We start from the raw sequence: 18135 nt of genomic DNA, 5'->3' as shown, positions 1-18135 counted from the left end.
TAATTCTTCCCATTAGCCAGTGAAGCTGACTTTAAAGAATGCTGTAACAGATCAGGGTGAATTGTTTTTGATGATGATGGGCGAGTGAGTTCTTACCAGCGGCTGTCAACCAGAGCTCTACCTAACTCAGGAGTTTGAGGGACTCCTCTGGGGTTCACTGTTGGGCACTCTGTGCTTCTCTGCAGGGGGCACGAGCTCCACCCCTTGTCAGGGGACTAAGATTCCCTGTGCTGTGAGGCACAGTCAAAAAAAAGAGACTTTGACACTAAGTTATAAACATAAGAGACTGGAAAAATTATAGTTCTCTCATCTTTAGAAACACAAGTCTTTAACAGCAAATAAGGAAATCTGCAAGAGCAGACAGAAAACCCTTTTGTACTTGGTAAGGAAACTGTTTCCTTTCAAAAGGATTTTCTTAGGTAGACGTGATAAAGGGTCAGTTACTAGAATTTTTGCTTAAACACAACATTGATAAAATGCTGGGAATCTGGGGAATTTAGATGAAGAAGGATGAGTAAAGCTGAGTGATTTAGTTCAGATTGTATTACTTAATGGCAGTAATCACTTTCCTTCTGACAGTTGTCTTGAAAGCTTTGTTCACAGATAACGTAGAGACTGTTCTTTCTTTTTAACTGTGAGGGCCTCGGTGGTGTGTGGACAGCATGTACCCGTGGATGCCAGCACCCCTGCTGTGCAGCTTCGGGCCTTCCCGTCAGAAAGCCAGGCCACCTGGAGGAGGGATGCGCACACTGCACCTGGAGCAGGTAACAGCGCCTCACCTGCTGGGAATGTTGGGTGCCCAGACTCTTCCCTGGAGGACTGCCCCACAGTTACTGAGGAATGATGACACTAAAAGGCCGAATTGCAGTGTGCCCGTTGGCAGTTGGCTCTCTGTGGGTGCACGATGACAAAACCTCCTGAAGCGAACCTCTCGTCTGACCTCAGTCATCTCGGGGCACAGTTTCCAAAATGGGCCTTTCCAGCAAGCTCAGACATTTTCAACAAGAGATAATTGGGGAACCCTGGGCAGCTTTGGGGCTTCAGCATGCAATAAGCACCATTCTTTATGTTTTATGATACACTTGCTACACCAGAGACCGCTAGAATCATGAAAACAATAATAACAGTAATAGACCACAATGGTAAATTCGCATGCCAATGCAGGAGACACAAGAGGCATGGGCTCGATCCTTGCCTGCGTCAGGAAGATTCCCTGGAGGAAGAAATGGCAACCCACTCCAGTATTCTTACCTGGGAAACTCCATGGACAGAGGAGCCTGGTGGGCTGCAGTCCCTGGGGTCGAAGAGAGTCAGGCCTCACTGAGCACACAAGCACAAGACATTCAGGAACCAGGCTGCTTTCACTGGGACAGAATACCCAACGTGACCAGATGCCCCCGGAAGACGGCTTCGCTTCGCTATCGTCTTTGAGCACACTCGTAGGGTCAGTGAGGGCTGAGGTTAAGTCAGCACATACACATGGCTGACTAGAACCTGAGGTGCTTACATGCTTTAGTCGAAAGCATTTCTCCAGGGTTGGTGTAAACTCCTAATTTGCAGCTTACAGAGCACAGAACTTTGGCCTGAACCAGCGTTCACCTCACTTTCCTGCACGCTGTGCTTCTGCCATAAGGTCACCAATCAGAAAGCCACCGATGCTTTCCCCAGTTTTCATTTTTGAAGTTTTAGAACACTTAAAAGCATGCACTTTCAGAAGTACTGGCACATCTCTTACTAGTTGCAGAAGTAAAACAATGTCCTCATCAGCCATGCATCTAGAAGTGTGCCCTCATTCTAACACGAAAGTATGAAGTAAGTTGTAAATCAAAAAAGTATTTGCATTACATTAGCTTAAGGTTAGTATAAAAAAGGTCAATCCATTCTTTTTTATGCGTTGGAGGCTTATTTATCAACGGGTAAAAAGAAACCTGGGGAAACACTTACATTTTCTGTTAGGCTGATTACAGTTACTGAATCTCAGGATTTTGGAAGTCCTTTTCTTAAGGCTTTTCCGCATAAGCATTTGCACAAACTCATGTCCATTGAGTCCTTTAAAATTTATGAAAGTTTGTCTATTCTGATACCATTTATCATGGTATCATTTGTCTGAATGGTACCATTTTCTTAGTTGCATAAATAAACAATACTGCTAAAGAAAGGTATTTCAAATAGTTATATTTTAGTTCACAAATACTTTTTCAAACATCTTTCTACCCTAAGATGTCATTTTAACAGGTTTTCTTGCTGTCTTCTTTTAAGCAGGTGATTTGAAGATATTAAAGCTAGAAATTGGAACTGAAAGTCCAGAGAATTCAAGATGTGGTTTTTAAAAAACATGAACTCATCTAATTAAACTTAAAAGTTGACGCAGTTATCAAATCCCAGGATTATAGTTCCTTTTATTTCAGGTAAACTTTCTTCTACTTTTAAATATATTTAACTAAGAACTTTTTGCTGGTATTGTATCTGGGTGTTTTTTTTTCCTCCCATAAAGTGTTCTCTAAATATAACTACTATTCTTTGTAAGCTGTTTATTTGAAATACATCTGAAACTTTTTCCTCTGTCAAGTAAATACCAGGACTATAACCTAGAAATGATGAGCAGTGGTCTGTCTTTAGTCACAGGCCACGTTTGCACATCTGTTCACAAAAGCCCATTTGTGGCCCCAAATCAGTGTTTGCGTGGGTGGCAACTTGTGGGTGCCCCAGGGGCAGAGAATTGCCTAGCTGCTGGCACACGTTCCCAGGGGAGGCTGGACAGGACACGGTCTTCTAGCATGACTGACAACAGCTGTCCTTTCATGGTCAGTGTGGTGCCGCGGTTCTGACATTTTGTGCCGCTTAAGTTGTGATTCCGTAGCTTGGGACAGTGCCCGGGCATAGGGCTGCAACATGACTGAGGCGCCTCACAGAGAAAGCGTGTGTCAGGTGAGATCCATGTGCGTCCAGGCTGCCGGCCAGGAGCTCTCGCTTACCGAGAACCGCCAGGGCCTGAACCCGAGGCTAGGCGGCTTCCAGCAGTGGTATGGTCGAGACTTCGCCATCGCAGACAGTACTGGCTAATAAACTTCGTTTGCCCAGTGCTAATGTGCAAAATGGTGATGCCCGCATGCCAGCCCTGGGCAAAGAAAAGTTAGGTGTGGGAAGAAGTCCATTACTGCCATCATTTTTAGACTTCTGAAGGCATACCTGCTACACCAGCCTGGGTCCTTTTGAAGCTGATATATTTATAAATCCCTTCCCTTTATGAGGATATCTAAGCTAAAATTTCTCATCATCTAGGCATACTGTTTTGCCAGTATTACAAGGCTGGAATTTATACTAATCTTAAAACCTGCCCTGCTTGGTATATCCTTTAACTTTTGCTAAGAGTTGGACTGGGAGGTGAGTGACTCAGGTTTCTGTAGAGTGTGCTTTGAAAGTACCTCAGTAGATGAGGGATTTTTCATGATTTCTTCAAGTAAAAACTACATCAGATAATAAGAGTTCATAGAAAACTTTAATGTAAGGCACTGTTGTCCAGAGTTAAAAGAGGGGTAACAGCCCACAGGAGCCCACAGGCAGGGCACGCACCCCACTCAGTGAGGACAGCTCCCCAGGACTGTCCTCCCAGAGCACCGAACATCAAGAGAGAAAGCCCAGAGAACCACCAGCTATCACAGCCCCCAAAGGCAGTTTCTAGGAATCCCCACGTTGGTGGGCAGCCCAAGAAAAGCGTTTACTCTGTTGTCTCTTAGGTCCCCATGAAAAGCAAGCCTGAGGTTACACGTGTGTCCATGGCTCACACTGGACCCAGTGAGAAGTTCAAGGGTCAGACTGCCATCCCAGGATGACTCCAGGCCCCAGGGGCAGGAATTCATGTTCTTAAAGAGGGTCTTCATTTACTCTCCCTAAAGCCTTATCAGAAGCCTATGACTTACATCTTAAGCAAAAACAAGCCTGTTGCTCTTCAGTGCTGACGGCCTCATCTCCCAAGTGGCAGTGACTTTGGGATGACCTTTCCCTGAGGATAGCCATCAGCAAGACACTATAGGACGCATTCTTCCAGGTTCCTACCAAAATTCACCTAAAGGGAAAAGTCACCCAGGGAGGCAAGACTAAGTGGAGAGAGTGATGTTTATGTGCATTAAACCAAGCAATCACGGGTCTGGACAGTTTTAAAAAGGAAAGCACAGCACAGCTGAACAATGAACGGGAGGTCCCCGAGAGGCATCACTTGGACATCTTGGTCTCGGCAGGTGTCTCTCCAGTGTCCAGGGTCTTCAGCAACCGGAAGAGGCCTGCGGCCTCGCGGATCCTGCTGAACTCGATGCAGAAGGCCTGCACTTCTATAAACAAGTCCTGCACGTTGATGATCTTATTACGGATCAGAGACTGGAGAAACACACACACAAGACGCACCAGACGATTCTGAAAAAGGAACCTGTGTTAGCGTCTGTTTTCAGGGCAGGGATTTATAAAGGTTACAAAAATTGTTACTTACCTGCATATATTTATCCTTAATCTGTTCACAGGTAGAAATGCAATTGGATATATAAAGGTGAATAAATTCAGGAGGTAGATCAACAGCCGTGGTTAGTCTGTTTCATAAAGATAAAGGCAGGCCTGTTAATGTCGGTCACTTAGTAGAAATTCTGATGTTAATGGTTTATGCAAGTAAACATTGGCGCCACCCACCCCACTGACCCCCGTTAATAAGTGACACTTCGTTTCCCAGGTCTGCACAGCATGTGTGATAAGCGCTGAGCACCATGTCCCTGGGTGGTCTTGGCTGAATCGTAGTTCCTAGTTACTGTCCAGGCTCTGACAATGTGGGCAGTTACTCAGTCTACGTAAGTAATACCGACCTGATTACACATGAGTGCTGTGCAAGGAGCCTGTGAAGGCAGGTGTGGAAGGACCTGAACAGCACAATGCATGACTGAGTACTTCCATGAGGCAGACGCTTGCACAAGGAGCAGCGTACGTGGGAAGGCTTCACAGGGCATATGACTTAAATGGGAACCCGAGGAGAGAAGTGTTCCTTCAAATCAGTAAATAATCTGCGTGAAGTGTAGAATCGGGGGTTGGCGTGGCACATTTCTAAACTTACCTGACTACAGAATTTTTTCCCACAAGGCTCCAAGGAAATGCAGCCACAGGCTGCTGGTGACACGGGGGTGTGGGTGATGCACAATGAGTTGGGTGGGTGGGGCTCCCACAGCAGACCCCTCCCTTGAAATCATGTCCACACTGATAAAAGGATGTAGTTATCCTTGGACAAAGTGCCTACGGTGTGGTTTAGACAGTAAGTGAACACTCAGCATGGTCAGCCTGGAGGACCCAAATAGAAGAAAGGCTCAGACGAGAAGGCAGCGGAAGCAGCCAGGTTAACAGGTCTCGCAAGCGACAGAAAATGAAGGCTGAGAACCTCGTGCTTCCTCTCTCTCCCTCCCCAGATCTGTGCTGCCCTAGGACACACCTGCCCTGGGCTTTCAGTTAGGCTTTTCCCACCAGCTGATTAACTTAAAAGGACTTTTCGGGGAGGCTTCACCATGCAGATTTTGGGATCTTAGTCGTGTTCCCCCTCCCCACCGAAGGGAGTGAATGCTGGCCCTTGGCAGTGAAAGTGCTGAGTCCTAAACAGTGGACTGCCAGGGAATTCCCAGCTGAGTACAGCTATACTGCTGCTGCTGCTAAGTTGCTTCAGTTGTGTCCGACTCTGTGCAACCCCATAGACGGCAGCCCATCAGGGTCCCCCGTCCCTGGGATTCTCCAGGCAAGAACACTGAAGTGGGTTGCCACTGCCTTCTCCGAGTACAGCTATAAGTAGGTTAAAAAACAATAATCCCCACCTTACAAAGGTCGCGCTCTAGTTGAAGTATGGTTGCCTGGCGGTCAGAATAGATCTCCCCGTAAGCAGAAAGGCCGTATCGTTTAGCCCCCAAAACGACACCACGTGGAAGGGGGCTGAGGATGAGAAGCCTAATTTGGGACCACACCAGGCAAGCCTGCCTGTATGGCTACACTATTTGTTGTCGTTCAGTTGCTAAGTCGTGTTTGACTCTCCTGTGACCCCATTGGCTGTACTCCGCCAGACTCCTCTGTCCGTGGGATTTCCCAAGCAAGAGTATTGGAGTGGGTTGCCATTTCCTCCTCCAGGGGATCTTCCTGACCTACACTACATATAAACAGCTTAATAGCAGGTTCCCAAGCTAATGTCCAAGTCTGTGAAATTTGTGATATACCTAAAACTTACTTGTAAGCAAAATAACAAAGTGAGAGACCTCTTGTCGCTTTCCTAACAGTTGATGACAGCAGAGCAAGGAGACCAAGTCAAAGAGCAGCTCAGGAACAGTGCCAGGAGCTCTAGGAAGGTATTCTCAGAACTGTCTCAGCTCCTAGGCCCCTACCTTCCCATGATACAGCTTCAGTCACTAACAGAAATAATGTAACACCTGTAATTTACGTAGAGATAAAGAATACACAGCTCCCCAGGTGGGGCAGTGGTAAAGAACCCAGCTGCCGATGCAGGAGACCTGGGTTCGATCCCTGGGTCAGGGAGATCCCCAGAATAGGAAATGGCAACCCACTCCAGTATCCTTGCCTGGAAAATCCCATGGACAGAGGAGCCTGCTGGGCTACCGTCCACGGGAGCACAAAGAGTCAGACGTGGCTGAGTGACTTACGCACAGAGCACTAAGAATATATAACCATATATAGGGAAATAAGTTTTAGCAATTAGGTTTCACAGGTGGCGACTTCCCAGGTGGTCCAGTGGTTAAGATAGTGTTAAATGCTCAGAATACCCTCCAAGTTCTTCCTTGGGGGTGCGAAATTCATTTGCAGTTAACACTAAAGCTCAGATTATTTAATGGGTTTTCTCAGACTAACAATGTCAGGGAAAATTGTTGCGAGTTTTTCCCCTTCTAATCATTGAATCAGGATTTATATACCTGCCCCACACACCCCCACCCAGCATTTGATTGAGTACAGAAGCTTACCGATTTACAACTTCCATTGAGTGTAATGACATATCCATATTGACCAGAACTGAAAAATACTCAGTGATCTGACTTGACTGCATTAACTTCAGCAACATTTCTATAGCGACTAGAGGATTGTTTTCCACTAGGTCAGGAAGTTTGGCTGGAGTGAGGCCAATATGATAAACAAGTTTGGGGTCCTTTTCCAACTCTCCAAGGAGCTAAATAAAATCAAGTTTTTTTTTTTAAAGAGAGAAAAAGAAGTTAAGTTAGAAATTCTCTTTCCTGCATATAAAAATACCCAAATATTTTATTTTTAAAATGTTATAAAATTTACCTGCACTGAACCAACTTCATCAGTATCTTCCCTCAAACCCATGATCATCATGCTTTGATATTTTGACACTTACATTTGAATTGTCAGTTATTACAACCAGACACCATCACAAAAGTTTATAGATAACACTGATGCCTCCTGGGCATGAAAACAGAATCAATACTGTCTGGATTTTAACAATAATATCCTTAAGTCCCTTGTAGGTAGGTTTTTTTTCTTTTTTGTTTTTGGTTATAATCAAAAACAATCTTACCAACTAGTACTACTGAAAAGCACAGACCACGGAGGTCATCAGGAAACTCAGGAACTGAAGCCCTGCCCAGCAGCTGGGGGAGGCGGGGGTCGGAGTGCTTACACTACAGTGCAGGTCACACACACTCTGCTATTCAAATCTGTGTCCTCAAAAATAATGTTTTTTGCCAAATCTGTACATTGCTTTACATACATTTTCTATGCTATTTCCTCATCTACTTGCATGTACACACATACTCTTTCAGGACTGACTGGTTAGCAAAGTGAACTACGAACAAGGCTGTTACTTGACTCTGAAGATGGTGTTAGGTGGTAAACCGGGTTGGAGATGTACCTCCTGACAAGTTCTAATGGGGAAGTGTGCAAACTGGGTAAAATGCACCAACAAGAACTACCCCCAGCGTCCTGTCTTTCCTGAAGGAAGTCTCATCGTCGGGCACAGGGCCTTTTGAATCCACGACCAACCAACCGTGTGATGGGCGCTGATTTACCTCCCTGGTGAAATGTGAGTAACTGCAGACTTACCCTCCGGGGTAGTAAGTCCTGTTCAGCTTAGCAACAGTGTACACAAAGCACCCAGCAGCAGAGCCAGGGCAGAGTGCCCCAAAGTGAGCACCACCTCAGACCCCTCGCCCAGAGTCGAACTGATCCGGACAGAAGCTGCAAGGTGTTTGGGCACCAGACTCATTGCCCCACCACAGTGCAGTGAGCAGAGTGGGAGGCCAAACGAAGCTTCAGGGACCAAGACACTTCCCACTAGTGGATCACTGGCCGTTTATCACTTTATGAGAAACAAAACCGCTTGGTGAATTCAATACAGGAGAGCGCTGATGGTAAAAACATACCTGTGTCTGCTGAGGAGAGGACAGGGGGCTCTTGAAGGCTTTAGCCATTATTCGCTTGATCTCCACACCAGTGCTGTTCTTCACGCACATTGACTTGTCCCACTGGATCGCGTGGTCAGGCTCAGTGGGGTTGAGCCAGGCCAGCTCATCCTCACACACATGCAGCGGAGGCGGGGGGCGAATGAACTCTGGCCGAAAATGGCCTGCAATCAGAGGAGCCTGTGTGACTGCTGCTCTGGGTTGGCCAACACTCATTCACTTCTATATAAACCCCACGTCTGTGCATGCGGGCATGCACGGTCATGTCTGACTCTGCGACCCCATGGACTATAGCCCTGCAGGCAGCTTCTGTCCACAGGATTTCTCAGGCAAGAGTACTGGAGTGGGTTGCTTAATAAGGACAACACGGTCTCACTGATTCAAAACTCAGAAGCAGAAATGACAAAGTCAGTTTTTTCCAGAACACAAATGAAAGAATGAAATGCTGACACAGAATTATTATACCAGAGACCAAATCTATCTATCTTTGGAGAGCAGAGGGAAGCATTACCACCCCCTGCCAACTCCTGGTTCAATCATGATCAGTAGCAAAAGGACACCACTTAGTTCACTGGTAAGTCTTTCGATGGGAAAAATAAAACACTATTTGATCTCAGTCATCCTATTCTCAGCCCTATTTTATTCAAAGACCATATAATGTGTACCAGTTTTATTTTTGCATCTTAAAACCTTGCAGTAGCAAATTATGTATAGATAAAATGGGCAGGTGAGAACTGTGGTTGACTGGACATTCTCAAACGAATCTGGAGAGTTTCATAAACCCATAAATTCACAAATGCTGTATCATTTTAATAAAACAGTGAAAAGAAAAAAAAAAAATGGGAGTGACTCGATACCTCAACTGTTTTATAAAGATTGATCCTTAAGATATAAATGCCCTTAAGTAAATTAAAACAAACACTGGCTGGGACTCCTGAGCAAACTTCACCCCTCACTTTGGTTTTCACACAGGGCCTAAGACGACTGTCTCCTCCCATGGACCCAGCCCCAGTCAAATTTCAGTCTTGGATACTCCAGTTCACTGAAAATGTCTGTTTTCTGGCTAAGACTCATCCCTGTATCTTTCGGGGTTGCGTTAGGTCTTTGTTGTTACATGGATGTTTCTTGTTGCGGAGAGCGAGGGCTGCTCTCCAGCTGCAGCGCCTGGGCTGCTCATTTCGGCAGCTTCTCTCACTGCAGAGAAGCATGGGCTCCAGGCACGCAGATTTCAGTAGCTGTAGCTCCTGGGCTCCAGGGCACAGGCTCAACAGTTGTGTTGCACAAGCTCAGGTGCTCCTCAGCACGTAGGATCTTCCTGGACCAGGGGTCGAACCCGAGTCTCCTGCGCTGGCAGGCAGTCCTTACCACCGAGCCACCAGGGAAGCCCCATCCCTTTACCCTAAACTGTATCATCTTCACCAGAACCAGCGCTGCATTTCTGCAGACTATTAACAAAGAGGAAGTGTTTTACCGTTTTAGGAGATGCAGTACTTATGTGATCGAGAGAAAGTCCCCATGAGGTAAGGATGCTTGGTGTTCAGCTAGACTCGGACCTGACACCTGGCTGGTCTACTTCTTACATCCCTTTCCAGCGGCCCATGCCAGTCACCGCTGTGCCCAGCGAGCATTAAATAACCCCTCTGTGCCTTGGACCTGACCATACACTGTGACTAGCTGAGACTTGTTTATGCCAAAGAACTACTATAAATGGCATAAAGAGTCACAGTGCAGGTTTCAAACTCAAGGTAACACTATAGTCCGGAGACATAATCTTACCCTAAGCAGAAAGCATGCCTTCATCATAAAACCACATAGAAGCCTATAAAACCAAAAAATACAGTTCCATAAGCTTCAATAGGTGTTTTCTTTGAATTAAAGTAAGAGCCGTAAGACTCAGAAAACTGATGGAGAATGATGAGATTAATAAAGATGTATAAAACAAAAAAGGTAATAAGATACAGAAATAACCACATTTCAGTAAAATCAGGGAATGTATAGCTATAGGTATGTAATTTTAAAAAAACTTGGTATTTTTATTAAAGAAACTAACTTTTATTGAGCATATCTACTATGTTCCAGACACCATACTAGAAGTTTCTCATTAAATTCATGTTTAACATTCTCTGGCATAAATCCCACCAATGTTTTTTTAGCTCATTCTCTCAAGGCAATAGAAATAAAAGCAAAAATAAACAAATGGGACCTAATCAGATTACAAGCTTTTCTTCAGCAAAGAAAACCATAAATAAAAGTAAGAGAAAACCTACAGACTGAGAAAAAATATTTGCAAATGATGCGACCAACACAAACTTAACTTCCAAAATATACATAGAGCTCATCCATCTCAACAGCAAAAAAATCAACCCAATCAAAAAATGAACAGAAGATCTAAAGAGACATTTCTTCAGAGAAGGCATACAGATGGCCAATAAGCACATGAAAAGATGCTCAACGTAGCTAATTAGAGAAATGCAAATCAAAACTACAATGAGGTACTACCTCACACCAGTCAGAATGGCCATCATTAAAATCTACAAATAACAAGCTGGAGAGGGTGTGGAGAAAAGGGAACTCTCCATCATTACTGACGGGAATGTAAGTTGGTGCAGCCACTGTGGAGAACATCATGGAGGTTCTCAGTAAACTGAAAACGAGTTGCCATATGATCTAGCAATCCCACTTCTGGGTCTGTAGCGACAAAACTGCAATTCAAAAGGACACACGCACCCCTGTGTTCAGGGCAGCGCTGTCCACAATAGCTGAGGCATGGAAACATCTGTCCACTGAGAGAGGAACGGATAAAGAAAAAGAATGAAATAATGCCATTTGCAGCAACATGGACCTAGAGATATCCTATTAGTGAAGTAAACCAGACAGATAAAGACACATATATCACTGCTATGTGGGATCTAAACGAGACACAGATGAACTTGTCTATGGAACTGAAACAGACTCAGAGCAGACGTGTGGCTGCCATGGGGGCGGGGTGGAGTGGGATTCTGGAGCAGCAGATGCAAACCATTACGTAGAGAATGGATAAAGGAGCAGGTCCTACCACACAGCACAGGAAACAAAGTCCAATATCCTGTGTGAAACCATAATGGAAAAGAGTGTGAAAAAGAACATGTAACCGAATCACTCTGCTGTACAGCAGAAATGACCTCAACACTGTAAATCAACAATTTCAAAAAAATAAAATTTTTAAAAGATTCGTGTTTCAGCATAAACAAAAACAACACGTTTCAGAACACCAGAGTCTCAGGGGGACACTGCTAAAATAAAACCAAGAATACAAAAGAATATAAAATCAGATTTACTCACTTTCAATAGGTGGCTTTGGTCCACTGACTAAAGCTTCCGTGATCTGAGAGGCAACGGAGCTGTCGAATCCAGAGTTAGACGAATCTGGGTCCGGGTCACTGAGAATGCTAGGGAAGCTGGCCTTACTTTGAGTTGGCAATTCAGACTGGCGTTCTGAACAAGATTGAAACAAAAAACACTTTAAAATGCGGCACAAGGAGAGTGAAAACACAAGCTCGTAACCGGAGAAACTTGTCTACAACACACAAGCAAAGGGCCAGCTTCAAGCTTTTTCGTTTTTTCTCTAGAACTCCTATAAATCAGTCTTTAAAAATAGGGGGGGAAATGGGCTAATGACTTCAATGAGTATTTTATTTTTAAAAGCTTGAATGGCCAATAAACACCTCAAAAGATATTTGACCTCAGCAGGAACCAGGGGAAAATCTGTTAAAACACCAGATTCTGTCGCATACACACTGTAGTTTTAACTGCTCCTTGTAGCTAGTCATTGATGCTTATTTCGTTGTTTTCTTAGTTAGGAAAACACAACTGCGTCATCCATAAATATATCTGTGGTCCCTGGATCTCACTGTAAAGACATCTGAATTGCAGACTGGCCTCTGCACAAGAGTACCTGAACCGTAGCTCCGCCTTACCAGCCAGGGCAAGCTGAAGCCCGCTAATGTCCACAGACTGGCCCATGTTCCCGACGTCCATAAGGGCGATCTGCCGGGGTGTCTTTTTGAAGAGTTCCCGTGGGGGTGCCAGCATGAGCTGGGAAAGAAAAAACTTCTCCGGTGGAGTTATAGGAGGTAAAAACCCTGTAAATACACAAGCAAAAAATGTATGACCATTTCGCTAACGGTTATTTTTAGAAATTATCTTGAGCCTGATAAAACTAGCATCTCATGCATCTTTAAAGACAATTATAATCGAAGATTCATTTAACCAAATACATACATTTATGAAAATATAATTTAGGAATCATCCCAAGGACTGGTTCCAGGACCTCCTGCAAATACTAAAATCCAGGGATACCTGGGTCCTATACATAAAAGCTGTAGTATTTGAAAGTAACCTACACAGATCCTCCTTATACTTTAAACTCCAGATTACTTACAATACTTAAGACAGTGTAAATGCTATGTAAATACAATGTAAATGCTAGGTAAGTACAATGTAAATGATATGTAAACAGCTGCCAGAATTTAAGTTCTGTTTTGGGGAACTTTCTGGAACTACCCCCCTCCACACCCGCAAGGGGCTGGTTGAATCCTTAGATGCAGAACCCAAAGATGTACAGGGCCGACTGTTGTATGTCAAATGATTCACTATGATCTGTGGTGATGTCAATGAAACTTAAAAACTGGAGCTATTAAGAACTTTGTTTTCTAACATGCTTCAGTTCCTGCAAAGATAAGTTTATGTATACAGACCAAAACAAATCAAAAACTACAGTCCTCAGAAATGCTTTTCTTCTCTGCTGCAGCCAGCAACTGTGTAAAAGGTAAAGAGACATGGAAGCCACCACTAGCTCTGCACCGTTATAAGACCTTCCTCATCTGGTCCTGACACTCTCCTCATCCCATTTCCCCCTCCAACGCTTGTGTTCTACATTCCGGTTGCACAAAACCTCTTAGCTTCTCCGAGTCCTGATTTCAAAACATACAATACACACAACTGTTTGAATACCTGAGAGGGTCGCACCCTTCTCTTCCCACCACCTCTAATCAACATCCAACAGAAACATCACTCCCTCTCCAGCTCCAAGGGTGAAGCTCCCCATGCCACGATGCTCTGTGTACCTGCCACCCAGCACAGCCCTGGAGGTCGGGTCACAGTCACGTTTGTGTTTCCTCAGCCAGACTGAAGTTTCCTGAGTGTGAAGAAGCCTTCCTATTCACATCCAGATACATTTTCAACCTTTGCTCTGCAGCAGAGTCACCTGAAACGCTCAAAAAACATGGGAAGCTGCTGTATACATGGCACTGGGAGCTCAGCTCCGTGCTCTGTGATGACCTAAAGGGGAGGAGGAGGGAGGCTCACAAGGGAGAGGACGTTTGTATACATACAGCTGATTCACACTGTTGCACAGCAGAAATTAGTAATACTGTAGAGCAATTACACTCCAGTTTTAATTTTATTAAAACTATATATATACCCACTATATACGCCCCTTGATGTACAATGTAGTAAGCCCTGTCATTGACAGTCCCTTTGTTGTGGATTTAAGCACCATCTCTACCAACAGTAATTGTGAATAACACTTACTTCTATTCCTCATAACAGCTCTGTGTTTGTTAGTCCCGAAACCTGTATGCAGGTCAGGAAGCAACAGTTAGAACTGGACATGGAACAACAGACTGGTTCCAAATAGGAAAAGGAGTACGTCAAGGCTGTATACTGTCACCTTCCTTATTTAACTTCTATGCAGAGTACATCATGAGAAACGCTGGGCTGGAAGCAGCACAAGCTGGAATCAAGATTGCCGGGAGAAATATCAATAACCTCAGATATGCAGATGACACCACCCTTATGGCAGAAAGTGAAGAGGAACTCAAAAGCCTCTTGATGAAAGTGAAAGAGGAGAGTGAAAAACTTGGCTTAAAGCTCAACATTCAGAACACGAACATCATGGCATCTGGTCCCATCACTTCATGGGAAATAGATGGGCCAACAGTGGAAACAGTGGCAGACTTTATTGTTTTGGGCTCCAAAATCACTGCAGATGGTGATTGCAGCCATGAAACTAAAAGATGCTTACTCCTTGGAAGGAAAGTTATGACCAACCTAGATAGCATATTCAAAAGCAGAGACATTACTTTGCCAACAAAGGTCCGTCTGGTCAAGGCTATGGTTTTTCCAGTGGTCATGTATGGATGTGAGAGTTGGACTGTGAAGAAAGCTGAGCGCCAAAGAATTGATGCTTTTTAAGTGTGGTGTTGGAGAAGACTCTTGAGAGTCCCTTGGACTGCAAGGAGATCCAACCAGTCCATTCTAAAGGAGATCAGTCCTGGGTATTCATTGGAAGGACTGATGCTGAGGCTGAAACTCCAATACTTTGGCCACCACATGCAAAGAGTTGACTCACTGGAAAAGACTCTGATGCTGGGAGGGGTTGGGGGCAGGAGGAGAAGGGGACGACAGAGGATGAGATGGCTGGATGGTATCACCAACTCGATGGACATGGGTTTGAGTGAACTCCAGGAGATGGTGATGGACAGGGAGACCTGGCGTGCTGCGATTCATGGGGTCGCAAAGAGTCGGAGACGACTGAGCGACTGAACTGAAGTCATGTGCAACTCTTTGCCATGTCATGGACTAGCCTGCCAGGCTCCTCTGTCCATGGGATTCTCCAGGCAAGAATACTGGAGGGGTTGCCATTCCCTTCTCCAGGGGAACTTCCTGACCCAGGGATCAAAGTCTGGTCTTCTGCTTTGCAGGTAGATGCCTGCAAAGCAGCTGCCTACTCTGCCAGCTCGGAATTATTATCTGCAGCTTACAGACAAGTAAACTGAGGCAGAGACAGGCAAAATAACCAATCTGTGGATTTCTTCCCTGGGAAATCTGTTTACAATACAGTTAACAGCCTAGATCTAGTTTCAGACTCATTGCATTTGAGAATAACATTACATAAATCACAGTTCCTTTACCTAACCCATCCTACAGAATTCAGAAGGCTCTCAGACCCAAATCCCACACTGTCTCTGTCCATCTTGGGTGGCGGGTTTGACCAGAGCACACACATACACACACACAACACACCCTGCAGTCATTTTTCTGGGCATTCTCAAACTTTCTGAAAGGTTCAGAACCTGCACCCTACAGACATCTCATGGAATACAAAAGTTGCCCCTTTTAGGTAAGAGCCGAGCAGGAAACCAATCAGAAGATGCTTTAGATCCAGAAGAATTGCCAGTAGCAACAATGAATAGCTTAACTGTAGAAGCCCTCTCCTGCAAGAAAACATTCTCTAGTATTACATTAATCCTCTGCCTTCACATTCTGGCTCTCCCTTCCTAAGGAGTGACTTACCTGTTTCCTCACTGCCTAAGGCCTATGAGATCAAGCTGCTTCCCACCTCTGACAACCTGTTCTGCCCACTACACTGGGCCCTGTCTAAATCTCCCAGACACTCATCACCATCTGTCTCCTCTGTGCTGTTCTCCTCTCCTGGCTTCAGGTCTTCTCCTAAAATCAAGTCTTATAAACAAGCTCTTGAGTTACCAAAAAAAAAAAAGCAGTCTCACACCAAAGCCACCGGTCTCACCAAAGTTGCAGAAAACACACCTTTTACATAATGTCCAGCAGTAGTTTTCTAATCTAGGCGGTGAATTCGAGGCTGCTTTCTATCCTGTGACCCCATCGCGTTAACCAAGGACACCTAACAGCAAGAAGGTGGCTAGTATAATTCCTTTGTTGTTTAGCTGGTAAGTCGTGTCCCACTCTGCGACCCCATAAGCTGTAGCCTGCCAGGCTCTTCTGTCCATGGGATTCTCCAAGCAAGAATACTGGAGTGGGTTGCCATTTCCTCCTCCAGAAGATCTTCGTGACCCAGGGGTCCAACCCGTGTCTCCTGCATTGGCAGCCGGGTTCTTTACCGCTGGGCCACGGGGGAAGCCCTGCGTAATGTGTTTCTCCGCCTCAACCACGTCTTCCGGTTCTGAATGACTTCTCATTGACTCTCCTGAGACTTAAAGCCGGGGGCAGATAAAGTGTGTCGTTACTTACAACTTCACACACCTCTGACGGGCTAGACGAGAACGAACCGCATGTGAGGCACAAAAGCGTCAAGCCCCACACTAAGCTGCGCGGTTTGACGGCTCCTACTGTTGCGGGGGGAGCGGTTAATTTTCGGTGCCAGGAAGCTGCCACTCGTCCGTACTTGGTGGAGGGGGTGGGGAGGGAATTTCAAAAGGAGACGATGGATTTCCCAGGCCGGTGAAGGCCCAGCAGCTCCAGGAGGGCGGTCCCAGCCGTACCTGAGAGGGGAGGCCGGTCGGGTTCCTGGCCGCCGCGGGCGGGCGGCGCGGGGTTGAGCAAGTGCGCGAAGCTAGCGGCGAAGGGGTTGGCGGCGAGCGGCTCGGTGCGGTACATCTCCCAGAGCAGGTAGAGCGCCGTGAGGCGCTGCGCCGCGCTGGGTAGCAGGTCCGGCTGCTGCAGCAGCATCACGAGCACCGAGCCCAGACGGAAGTGGTCGGCTTTGCTGAAGTAGTGGTGGAAGGCGGTGGACAGGCCCTCGAAGGTGCTGCCGCCGCCCGCCTCCTCCGAGATGATGCTCAGCAGGCTCGACAGCTCCTTTGGGGTCAGGCTCATCCTGCCCGCGGGGCCCCCCGGGCCTCCGCTCCCCGGCCCGGGGACGCCCGCTCCGCCTCTGCCGCCGGGGCCCGAGCTTCCCGGGCCGCTCCTGGAAGCCGACCCCGCCGCTTCCCGGGCTCCCCTTTGCTCCGCGGCGGTGAGAAGCCGGCCAGATGCCGCGCTTGCCCCGCCGCCGGGCATCAACCTCTTTCGCCCGTCCTGCTTCACGGCCGGAGGGGCCCTGGCGCCGGCTCGCTCCGTCCCTGCGGCCGTAAAGCGCGCTGTGGCACGACAGCGTCGCAAACAAAACAAGCCTGGAACCCAGCCGGCAGTAGAAGAGAGGGCAGCGCGCAGCCAGAGCGAGGCTGCGGGAGCCAGGCCAGGGAGAAGATCCCGAGACGCCGAGGGGGCGGAGCAAAAAGCCGGAAATTGAGGCGGGGCTTGCAGGAGGGGCCGAGCCGCCGGCGGGGCCCGGATCTCGCCCTGCGGAAGTCTCGCGGAGCCCCAGAGCGGCACTGGGTTGTCATCTGCGCGTGCGCGAGCGAGAGGCGCGCCCCCGGTAGTGTGCCCGGGAGAAACCGTCGTCCAGATAAGCGTCTGGAAAGTGCATATTAGAAACTGAAAAGCTCTCTTAATTAACACACATGACTATTCATGGTAGAAGATTTTTAAATGCAAATAACTATAGACCATGCGTTTCTCATAACCAAAATTAATTTTCAATCCTACACTGTTTGAAGAAATGGAGTCATACTGCACACGAGCTATTGTACGCAGTTGTTTTAACAAAATTTCTGGAACATGTTTTGAGAAAGCAGAAACACCTGTCCAGGTGACTAGGGCTCGCTCCAGGCTGGGAACCACCGAGTGATGTGACCCAGACTTGCTCGGTTCCTCCCTTAGACCTGCAAAACCCTGCAGGGAGTTCTGCCAGGGGATTTGGGAATCTCAAGTTTGGGAAATCCCGTGTGACCTAACTAATGCTGGCAACTGGAGAATTCTCTAGTTCAGTGTCTCCTTAGTTCTAGAATAAAATTGAAAGCAGAGAAATTGGTTGGTCATTGAGGATGCCTATTCTGAAGACTTCTTGAATTGACTA

General features: G+C 46.5%; 1 protein-coding gene and 1 non-coding gene across 2 annotated transcripts; one reads left to right on the top strand and one right to left on the bottom strand.

Annotated features, from left to right (window-relative positions):
• The first annotated feature begins 832 nt into the window (after positions 1 to 832).
• LOC128057099 (small nucleolar RNA SNORD89) lies at positions 833 to 946 on the top strand. The gene has a single exon (XR_008200280.1). It is a non-coding gene; the product is annotated as a small nucleolar RNA SNORD89 (small nucleolar RNA).
• A 2541-nt stretch (positions 947 to 3487) lies between these two features.
• On the bottom strand, positions 3488 to 17274 carry CNOT11 (CCR4-NOT transcription complex subunit 11). Its single transcript, XM_052648518.1, has 7 exons — positions 16721 to 17274; positions 12395 to 12559; positions 11760 to 11912; positions 8400 to 8602; positions 6984 to 7186; positions 4484 to 4580; positions 3488 to 4410 (listed from the first exon to the last, which is right to left on the bottom strand). The coding sequence occupies exons 1-7, from the start codon at positions 17235 to 17237 to the stop codon at positions 4213 to 4215; spliced, it is 1536 nt and encodes a 511-aa protein (XP_052504478.1). The 5' UTR covers positions 17238 to 17274; the 3' UTR covers positions 3488 to 4212.
• Positions 17275 to 18135: the final 861 nt, after the last annotated feature.

This window comes from Budorcas taxicolor, chromosome 11, assembly GCF_023091745.1.
Source record: "Budorcas taxicolor isolate Tak-1 chromosome 11, Takin1.1, whole genome shotgun sequence".
Taxonomy (NCBI): Eukaryota; Metazoa; Chordata; class Mammalia; order Artiodactyla; family Bovidae; genus Budorcas; species Budorcas taxicolor.
Note: the sequence above shows the minus strand (reverse complement) of the source record. Positions and strands in the feature narration are given on the sequence as shown.

Excerpts from the sequence above, each read along its gene's own strand:
- CNOT11 (XM_052648518.1), bottom strand. The coding sequence starts at position 17,237 with ATGCCCGGCGGCGGGGCAAGCGCGGCATCTGGCCGGCTTCTCACCGCC. Across the intron at positions 8,603-11,759 it reads ACCAAAGCCACCTATTGAAA|GCCATTTTCGGCCAGAGTTC; the intron begins GTGAGTAAATCT and ends CTCTGATTGCAG. Across the intron at positions 4,411-4,483 it reads TTAAGGATAAATATATGCAG|AATCGTCTGGTGCGTCTTGT; the intron begins GTAAGTAACAAT and ends TTCCTTTTTCAG.